The sequence below is a fragment of the Fukomys damarensis genome, unplaced genomic scaffold (genome assembly GCF_012274545.1).
Source record: "Fukomys damarensis isolate Sample0158 unplaced genomic scaffold, DMR_v1.0_HiC HiC_scaffold_6, whole genome shotgun sequence".
Classification (NCBI taxonomy): domain Eukaryota; kingdom Metazoa; phylum Chordata; class Mammalia; order Rodentia; family Bathyergidae; genus Fukomys; species Fukomys damarensis.
In genome coordinates, this window is record NW_022900918.1 from 43,315,798 (window position 1) to 43,325,939 (window position 10,142).

The window sequence follows — 10,142 nt, forward strand, 5'->3', positions numbered from 1 at the left end:
AGAGGAGTAGGGATAGATGGTGTGTGGTAGGTGGAGAAGAGAGGGAGGGACAGATGGGATGGACAGATGGAGCAGTATGGAAGCCTGAGTGTACACAGATGCGTGGTGGATGGGTGGGTGGACGATGAATGGACAGGTGGTAAACGGGTGGATGGCTAGGGGCGTGTGGGTGAGTACGGATGAGTGGATGCCTGATGGACAGATGGATGAGTGGGAATCTGTGGAAGCTGAGGGTAGAGATGGACGGATGGATGGATGGATGGACAGATGGGGTTGAATTAACTAGTTGAGTCCTTGCTGTTGTCCTAGTAGAGTGTCGTTTCACTTTAGGAAGAGACAGGAGCCCAGACGGTTGTGCACAGCTGTGGACTGCCCCTAGCAGGCCAGGTGACCACCTCTTTCTCTCCCCTAGGTTGACCAGTGGAGATGTTTCAACCCCACCCATTGGACAGAGGGGCCCTCCCCAGGCTTCTGCCTCTGCCTCCTGGATGCAGGAGCCCCATGGCTCTAGGTGGCATTGGCTTCCGTGCTGCGGTCTGAGCCCGTGGCAGGCAGGTCTGCGACGGGAACGGCAATTCCACCACTGCGCTTCTTCCTTCTAGGAACTGAGACCCCTCAGCATGGGAAGGTGCCAGTTCTACTCCAGTGGGACCGGGTACTTGTATGACGTCTTTCAGACTGAGGTGAGCCTCTTGGCCCATCCTCACTGACGCCACAGTCCCACTGCTGCCTGTCTGGTCATGATGTGACTGCTTTTTTTTTTGGCACTGGGGATCGAACTCAGGTCATTGTGCTTGCGAGGGAGGCACTGGAGCCACTGACTAAATCCCCAGTCCGTGACTGCTTTTGTTCTAACAGATCTTCCTGCCCTGTCTTCACCCACGTGTGGTGCCATTCACAGCACCCATTTGTGGCTGTGCTGGCCTTGGCATTCAATGTCTGTGACTTGCTTCTTTGATGGTGTTGCAATTTGTCGGTCCAGCTCTGTTGGCTTCCGTTAGCATTTTCACCGGCTTAATCACTGCCAGAAACTCTGGGATGTTGGAAAGGCATGTAGCTTTCCGGCCATGGACAGCCACTGTAGCTCTGCCCACTTTCTTGCAGAGTGAGATGCCAGGAACGGCTCTGTCTGGCACCTGCACCAGTGCAGTAGGGAAGACTTGGGCTGCGCGCAGGCCCTATCACTAGGGGCCGGGCCTGAGGCCCCTGTGTGGGAGTCAAGCCCCACCCTAGTGTGCTTTTGTCCTTCTCCCCAGGTCACTTGCCACTCCCTGATGGGCAGGTGCCAGCTGAAGGTGAGGAGCAACACCTGCTACTGCTGCGACCTCTACACATGTGACAGGTGAGGGCCGGCTGCATACCATGTGCACACCCATGCACACGCACACACATGCATGCGTGTGCACAGCCTTCACAGCCATCTCCCCACCCCGTTCTGTGGGCCCTGATGAGGATTCCTGGGTGGGAAAGCAGAGGCTCAGAGAGGCTGAGTCTTCCCCAAGGCTCGCAGAGCATGGGCTGAGGAGGGATCTAAGCCTGCCCTGGCCTCTGGCTGTCACTTGCTGGAGACAGCTGCCAGGGTGGCACTGGCCTCTCAGGGTAAGATGGTGCATGAGGGCGCCGTGTGTTTGCACGTCCCCTGGCATGAAGAGGAGGGGGTGGCTCAGCCACTGTCCTGCGCAGCCAGCTCTCCAAATGCAGGTGGGCCCCTCTTTGAGAAGTGAGCCCTCTGCTGGGTGGGAGGGGACAGAGGCCAGCACGGCATGCCAGCATGCAGGGCTGGCTTGCTATGTGTGCACCAGTCATGTGGCCTCTTGTCCCCGTGGCCCTTCCCTCCTGGACCTGGCCCAGACTAAGGAAGTCATGTCACTCAAGCAGTGAGTGCTTTCCCCTTCTGTGTGCCAGCATGGGATCTGCAGGAATGCCTGCTTCGACCTGTGCAGGCTGGTTCCTGTGTGACCAGAGGCCTTGCCACCCCTAGTCTGGGCAGTGTCTTCCTGCACCCTGGGTACCCCCACTTTCCACAAGCATCGCCTCTTCACACTCCCTGGGTAGTTGGGACGTGAGCCCTGGGTGGTGCCATTCAGGCCTGGTCAGGTTGGTGGTGGCTGCAGGCCCGGCCTCGGGTAGCTGCCAGCTTAGGATGTTTGGTGGCACAGGGCTCCTGTCTCATACTCCAAGGCAATTACTGTCCCTGCATCAATTGCTGTCTGCGTGGAGATTCAGATGCACAGGATGGGCAGTGTGTCTCCTGCCGACACTCCACACCAAGAGGGCGAGATGACCTCTAGGAGACCTGCCAGGACCGGGCTAGGGCTGGACATCAGTTCCCATCCAGCGTTGCTTCACAGGGAAATCAAGGCCTGGCTTCAATGCCGCTCTGTGGCCTGATGCCAAGGCAGTGGGCATAGGGTGCATCAGAGACCCTGTGAAGCCAGGCTCTGTGGCCAGAGGAGCATGCTGAGCACGCTCAGCAGCCCTGAAGGACTGAGCAGCCTGCTGGGCAGGTGACCAAGGCCAGCTCTGCCTCAGAGGCTGTGCCATGTGAGAAAGAGCTTGGCACCAACTGGCTTTGTCACCTGTCCCATGCTGCCCAGAACACAAGGTTGTCTGACCATGGCTCTAACCACAGCAAGGTTATCACCCAGCAGGCCCCGGCCCTCAGAGTGGTTACCTCGCCTCGCCTTGCCTTGGCCCTTGATGTGGTTGTCAGGCCGTGCCCAGGCCCCTGGGTGATGCTGCTTCTCCCTCCTGTGTGCAGCACAGAGCTGTCCCCCACCTACTACGAGTTTGTGGGTGTGCGTAGCTGTCAGGACGTGGTCCACCTCTACCGGCTGCTCTGGGTCTCGACAGTGCTGAACATCTTGGGCCTATGTGTGGGCATTGTCACAGCTGCTGTGCTGGGGGGCTTCAAGGACATGGTGAGTGGCATCTTCCAGCATGCGAATAGCACTTAGTCAGGGGCTGTGTTGCCAGAGGAGGTGCTGGCCTCAAGGGCTCCACAGCCCTCCTGGCACTAGCCAGCGCTCGCCACTTCTTCCGTGGCAGCAGACCCATTTATGCCTTTACAGGAGTGGCCTAACCTCACCCTCCCACCCCCAAAGCAGGGCTATGCCACCCCTCTAGGCAACCGAGCTCAACTCACAGCCACTCGGTGGAGTTGTGTGGGATTCATGGCTACCCAGAGCCACCATAAACAGGGCCCACCTTAACCAGCTCTGGGGAGGCCGCTGTGAGCCTCTGATCTCCTGACCCCACTGGCCTGGCCCTTGAGCAGCCCAGGCTGGACTTTCCCCACCCCTACCTGCCCTACCCTCCCTACCCTACCTGTCTTCTCCCTGGGGGCCAGCTGAGCAGGACAGCTCCCCATCTCCATCCTGGCCTCTCAGGGTGTCTGTCTGTTCTGAAGTGAAGTCCCTGCCATAGCCAGTCCCTTGTGTCCATGGCCCAGCTGAGACCACAGCCTGCAGGCAGAGCCCACCTACATGGCAGCCCAGATCTTTGGGGGACCCCCTGGCTCCTGTCCCAGAGCTTGTGTCGTGCCATCTCCAGGAACAGTCTAGTTCTCCTCAGACCTGTGCTGGTTTCCATTCCAATACACTGAGGACCGTGTGGTCCACGCCAGCCCTCCTCCCTGTTCCCTGGCTGCCCCTCCAGCCTCCAGAGGTGCCTTCAGACTGAGCACAGTGTCAGGATGTGGGCTGTCCTTGTGGGTGCTGTAGAGAGGGCTCCCAAGGCCAGGTGTCGGTGGTATAGTACCAACCACCCCTTCTCCCACAGGTCCCCCTGTCACAGCTGGCCTACAGCCCATCATTGCCTCCTCAGATCCTCTACAACCCTGCCCAGCAGGTCCTAGCCTATACTGGCTTCTGCTCGCCCACAGCCATGCCCACCTGCTCATCTTACCCTCTGCCTCTTCAGGTAGGCATGCGCCCCTGCATCAGCTGGGCTCCTGGAGACTGGGTCATGCGGGTGGGTGGGCCGTGATCAGGTGGAGACGGATGTTGACTTGGGCCTCCCTGTGATGCCCAGTGGTGGCAGGAGGGTGTGGGGGCCACATAGAGGAGTCATTTCTGTCACTGCCCTGGGGTTCAGTTGGGCTCTGCCAATGACCAGCTGTGAGCTGACCTTGCACAGGCCTGTGTGACTGAGCACACGGCCAGCTGCTGGGCGGCCGGACACACAAGAGCACTGAGAGAGTTGAGGGGAGCTTTGAGTCTGCCAGCACCTGACGAGGTTTACTGTAAGAACAGTGACTGTGTAGACTTCACATGCTTGACACTGCTGGCCCTGAGCCTTGGGGAGAGGGCACTAGCCAGGCAGGCTCTTGTGCTGCCTCCACTTCCTCTCCTGCCTTGGTTTCCTCCTGGGCCTGGTGGCTGGACTGAAACAGGCCCAGATCATCCTGGGGCACCTTCACTCTCCTGGGCCTTAGCACTGGACATTCAGGGAAATCACCTCCTGGGCTGGTGTCCTGGGTCCTGTCCATGTGGTTGCCCAGCTGTGACAACTGAAACAGTCAGGAGATGGTGTCCAGTGTCCTCAGGAGGCACGTGGAGGATGACAGGTCCAAGCAGTTCAAGACTTCCTGTCTGGCAGGGGGAGCCTGTTACATGGCTATGTCAGAACAAACAGGGACAACAGGCCCAGAGCTGCGTGGAGCAACCCTCAGAGAATGTGTAGGCTTGGCCAGTGGGCTGGTGTCCTATGTTTGAAGTCACAAGTCTTTGGGCATCCTCTGGGGAGCCTGTGCCTGCTGAGCAAGGTCAGCAGGAGAGAGACCTTGCTAGGAAAGTGCCTGACGGGGACTGTTTGAGCACCTAGTCCTGACTGTCTGGGACAGAGCCACATGCTCACTCATGACCTCAAGGAAGTAAGGCTAGCAGCACGTGGGGCCAGAACAGCTGTGGCCCAAACACCCAGACCTAGGCTGTAGCCACCTGTTCTGCAAGGTTGGCAGGGATCTGGCTTCCCACTGTGGCAGCTCCCAGGCTATGCCCGCAGGGCACCCTAGTGGGGCTGGGTGACTTCTAAGCAAGGCAAGAAGAGGCCTCTTGGGGTTCAGCCTGGCTCATGGGGAGCCTTCTCTTTCAGGACATGGTAAGGGTCAGGAAATGACTCAGTGTTTGTGGTGACCCTGCTGTGGTCACACCAGTGTAGGCGGTGGAGACACCAGCATCGCCACCTCTGCGGCTCTGTCTTCCCTGGTGCTTCACACCCACTCTGGTTGGCCTCCCCTGTCCCATAAGGGAAGGGCCATCCTCACAGGAGTTTGCCAAAGCAGGACGTGAGATAGTAAGTTTGACAAGGGCAGGACCTGGAGGCTCCCACACTGCCTGTCTGCCTTGGACACAGACAGCCCCGAATCACACAGGTGCTGGGAGCAGCTCTGGGTGCCCTGCAGAATGGGCCTTTCCCGACACCTGGTGCCCTACAGGGGAACCTTAGGATAGAGCTGTGATTCTTCTTCCTGCTGGGTACCTGGGGCCTCAGGGAAGTTGGTCCTGGTGCCAGCATTTGTGCCTGAATGTATCGGTCATGTCCCCCAGAGGTCCCTTCTCTGCCTCCAGGGCCTTCTTAACTGATGTGCCCCTTTCTCCTGATGGCCGGGGCAGTCTGCAGTGCCAGCACACATGGGTGTGGACTGACACAAGGGCTTCTGATCAGCTCGCAGAGGGCGCGGATCAGACAGGTGCCACCTGCTTCCTCGTAGCTGCGGCTGGATGTCAACGTAGACAGACCACTCCCTGTGGTGACACAAGGAGAAGGATGGCCTTGGGTTTGTTTTAAGCAGGAAGTCAAGTTTCAAAAGGACCCAGTCCATTCACCCCGCAGCTTCCCAAGTGAAGTGCAGGGAGGTCCCTGTTGTGAGGCCCAACGAGTCTTGTTGCTATGGGAGCATTCATGTCACATAAGTCCCCTGTGGACAGGGTTGGTCTAAAGGGGTGCTGTCTGTGGGCTGATTTGTTCTGTGGTTCCTGGTGGTTTACTCCGTGGTTCCTGGTGGTTTACTCTGTGGTTCCTGTGTTTCACTCCGTGGTTCCTGGGTTTCACTCCATGGTTCCTAGGAGTTTACTCTGTGGTTCCTGGTGGTTTACTCTGCAGTTCCTGGGGCTTACTCCCTGGTTCCTGGGGTTCACTCCATGGTTCCTGGTGGTTTATTCTGTGGTTCCTGGGGGTTTACTCCGTGGTTCTAGGTGGTTTGCTCAGCAGCTCTGGAGGGTTTACTGTGAGGTTCACATGGCTGTTCATTTTCACTGAAGGGCAGATTGGACTATGGGCAAGGTACAGGGCCAGGCAGACTTGAGAGAATGTTCTCAGAAACCCCCTTGATACCCACGGTTGGATAAATGCATAGACCCAGGATGTTCATTCAAGAGTTGTTAATTTAAATGCTAACCACCACCTTCACTGAGATGTTGGACGGTAGTTTGAGCACATGTCTGATCGGATGACTAAAAGTAATTCTTAGGACCAGGCGCAGTGGTGCACACCTGTAATCCCAACACCAAGGGAGGCTGAGGCAAGAGGATTGTGAGTTCCAGTCCTCCTGTACAATTTGGTGATTAACAAAACACTGTTAAAAAAATTAGCTATCATACTTTACTGGAAATGTTGATGGTCTTGGACAGAATGGGTTGGGAATATCTGAGGAGGGCTTGGGTGACTCTCCCTAGGGCATCTCCCCAGAGGCTTTGGAAGCCGAGTTCATGAGGACAAGGTACTACAGGAGCTGATACAATGGGTGGGCTGGTGGGCACTGGCATGTGTCCTGAACATTGGCTGGTGTGGGACTGGATGACCTGGACTGCCTTCTCTGTTTACTTGCAGCCCTCCTCTGAGCTCTCCCTGCACGAGGATGCCCGGCCTCTCCCCCAGGGCAGCTCCAGCCTTGGGTGCCCCCCCAATGCCCCACCACTCTGCACTCCAGCCTCCTTCCCCCTGGGGGAGAAGCCTCCCCCCTATGCTCCCTGATGCCGAGGCACTAGAGTGAAAAATACTTTTTGTTTATTTGTTCGTGTTAAAGCCTCCTCTAGAGCTCTTGCTTTTGCAGCCAAACTCCTGGAGAACCTTGAAAATGTTCTGGAAGGCCATGCCTGCCCACCCTCTTGGGGCAGGTCCTCTTCCAGGCCAGGCCAGGGTAGAGGGGAGCAGGGCCTCCTCAAATGGAAGGGGCTGCCTGGTGATTGTTGATTTGTTAGATCCCCTCCCATTAGTAGGCTGGCTGTTGTCCTGTGCCTGTGTGCCTGCCTCCTTACAGGAAGTGTGCATGTGTGTTCTCAAGGAGGTCACTCTTGCCCTGCCTCTTGTGTCCTTCTGACATTTGTTTGGAGTGAAAACAAGCTTTGGTCAAATATCCAGTGCTTCTCCAAAAGGCCGGGAGCTGCCCGAGGTCTGCATCAACTCAAGTAGAGCAGCCATCTACTGGCTGGGACACTCTCCACATTGTGCGCAGTCCTGTAGTCCTCTAAGCCATCCCAGATGAGTCCATACCTGGTCCCTGCAGCAGAGCCACCATGGAGGCTGCATTCAACCTCTGTTCCAGAAAGGTGTGGGGGGTGGGTCCCAAGGCCTTCAGCTGAGGCCTCGCACATGCACCTCTGCCAGACGCACCTGGGAATCGGTGAATATCCTTGGAACCAGCCAAAGACTGAGTTGGTGGACCAGAGTCATAGAGAGAGCCAGGGAGGCCCAGAACGCACCCCAAGTGAGTGCCTTGGTGTCAAGGAATCTGGGGATGCGTCCCAACAGTGTGCCTTGGACTATTTGCTCTTTTGTGCTGAAGTCTCTTGGGAGCCATCAATGGCAGAAGGAGCTGCATCCACTCAAAAGACAGAGCTGCGGGGGCTGGGCCCAGTGCCTCCCAGCATTTCTGCCAGAAGAGGGGCTCTTCCTGAGGGGCAGTGCTACCCATACACCCTGACCATTGCATCCCTCTGTCTTCCAAAGGCCTCACCCTGCCCCAACACCATTCATACTCAAGCCCTCCACACAAGAGCCCCCAAGTCTCACAGACTTCAAGTCTCCTGGGGCCCACGTCTCATAGCCCCCAAATCTTGCAGCCCCCAATCTCATGGCCCCCCAATTTTTTTGGCCTCTAAGCCTTGTGAGCCTTGTCTTTCCTGTGTTGTCTGGGCTGTAATAAACCCGCCCCTGCCACCTTCATCTGCTTGTCCTCAGTTCATTTTGTATAACCAGCCATGGTGCCTGAGGTGGGGTCTTTCTTCCCCTGAAGCTCTGAATCCTAGGGTCCAAGGAGGACAAAGGGACACAGCTCTGCAGGTTCAGCCCTTGCTGGCCAAGAGCCACAATGTCCAATAGACCCCTCAACCAAAGGCTCTGAGCAGAGGCCTGTGTGGGAGCCTGAGGGGCATAGGATGGCCAAGGAGGTCATTGGTGGAGTTAGGCAGCCAGTGGGATTGGCTGTTGGCTGTGAAGAGCAGACACAGTCACCGGCCTGGGACCCATCACCATTGATTATTATCATTGTTCGTTTGTTCCTCATGAGCCTGTTTTCCAGGAGGTTGTGATCTTGGCCTTACTTTGTGCTAACTCATTTGGGACCAGGCATCTCCAGCCGCTCATGACCCCCAGAATGTGGTCCCCAGCCTCCCTATGGGCCCAGGACAGTGTCCCCAGAGCCCCTGCAACCCCTGGGAGTATGTCCCTGATCTCCCCATAACCTCTAGGGTCTCCTTTCTGTCCTCAGTGATGCTTTGGAAGTCGAGGTTCAAAGGCATCAGTGGAACTCTGCACCATTGCCTTTTTCAGGTCACATGGTCAGTGGCCAGTTTGCTAAATTATTGACTTGCTGTGTCCAAACCTTGGAAATTAGCAAAATAAAAAAAAAATTTCTCTTGGCTGAGACAGAGCCCTGTGCCCGCTGATGTCACGTAGCACTCAGAAGCTGCAGCTCCCCATTGTGTCTTATGTCAACCTGGCCACCTGCTGTCTCCTGGCCATCTTGCTGTCCTCCAGCTTCTGGGCATGGCACAGTCCTCAGGCTGATGGCCCAAGGCTCTCTCCTCAGTGCCCACATCTTTGTTCCTGTGTTTAAGCCTAACTTCACAGGTACTGGAACAGGCAGGTGGCACTGGCTGGGGCTCTCTGGTGGCCTGTTCCCTCTCTGCCATCTGAATTTTTCCACAGGAGAAACCTGGCTTGAGCATCGGGTGAAACAGTGAAGCGTGAAGAGAGTGTCAGGAGTCATCAGGCACTAGAGGAGAGCCTAGTGCATCCTTAGTGGCCATGGAAGGAAGGGATTGTCACCTGTTCATGTCCTTGGTGCTGCCACAAGTCACACAGGCAGAGGACACAGGGCACCACAACCTGGACTGACACTTCAGTGATTACCAGGGACTAATCTGTGTCCCCTACATGCAGCCAGCTGTGCCTAACCAGGCAAAGAGGATGGCAGTAAAAGTCACACCTGTGAATGTAAGAATTGGCTGGTGCAGGATAGGAACCTGTGGAACCTAGGATATCAGTACACAAATCTCACATCATCAGTCCACCCACGTGCCCACTGCTAGCTCCTGACACTCTGAGCTGATGCCCTGGCCCCACCACATCCCTCCCTGACCTGGTCCACCTATACCTTGAGCCTATGCTCTGCTGCCACATCTGCATAGGTGAGCCGATTCTAGAGGTGACCTTCAGGATTGCCCTGTCTGTCCAGTTGAGTTCTGCTGGTTGGGTTTCCCCCTGCAGCTATGGGAGACTCTAGATCTTACAGGAGTGTGGTTTTAGTTCATGTGTGAGTCTGTTTTGTCTTTCTTGGATGCAGCCTCTGAGATCTTCCCAGGGTCTTTCAGGGCCTTGGGCTCCATGTGGCACCTGGCTGGGTGCCCAGGTCAAGGGTCATTGGGCACCCACCCTAATGGTGGCTCTCTTGAGGGGTCCTAGATGAGCGTGGTGCGCAGAGCTGGCCCTAAGCTCTGTATGAAAGGGGTGTTGACATGGTGATAGGAGAGCCATTCTCCCCTCCGGCAGAGTTCAAGGAGCTAGGACCAACCTGAGCTAGGTGCCCACCACGGAGATGAGAGGCATGTGGTAAGAGTGGGCCCCCAGAACAGGGGGACTTGCTCTGTGTAACACATCGAGGCCAAAGAATGGCAGCTGGTTCTCCAGAGCAGCAGAGT

The 10,142-nt window shown here is 56.6% G+C and overlaps 1 protein-coding gene across 1 annotated transcript in view; it reads left to right on the top strand.

Moving 5' to 3' along the window:
* The window catches only part of Tmem255b (transmembrane protein 255B), a 15,475-nt gene extending 7,318 nt beyond the window's left edge, over positions 1-8,157 (top strand). The window contains exons 5-9 of the mRNA XM_010619910.2: positions 603-683; positions 1,257-1,342; positions 2,762-2,921; positions 3,781-3,921; positions 6,832-8,157. Coding sequence (XP_010618212.1) covers positions 603-683; positions 1,257-1,342; positions 2,762-2,921; positions 3,781-3,921; positions 6,832-6,975 — 612 coding nt within the window. The 3' untranslated portion in view covers positions 6,976-8,157. The remainder of the gene's footprint in view (positions 1-602; positions 684-1,256; positions 1,343-2,761; positions 2,922-3,780; positions 3,922-6,831) is intronic.
* Positions 8,158-10,142: the final 1,985 nt, after the last annotated feature.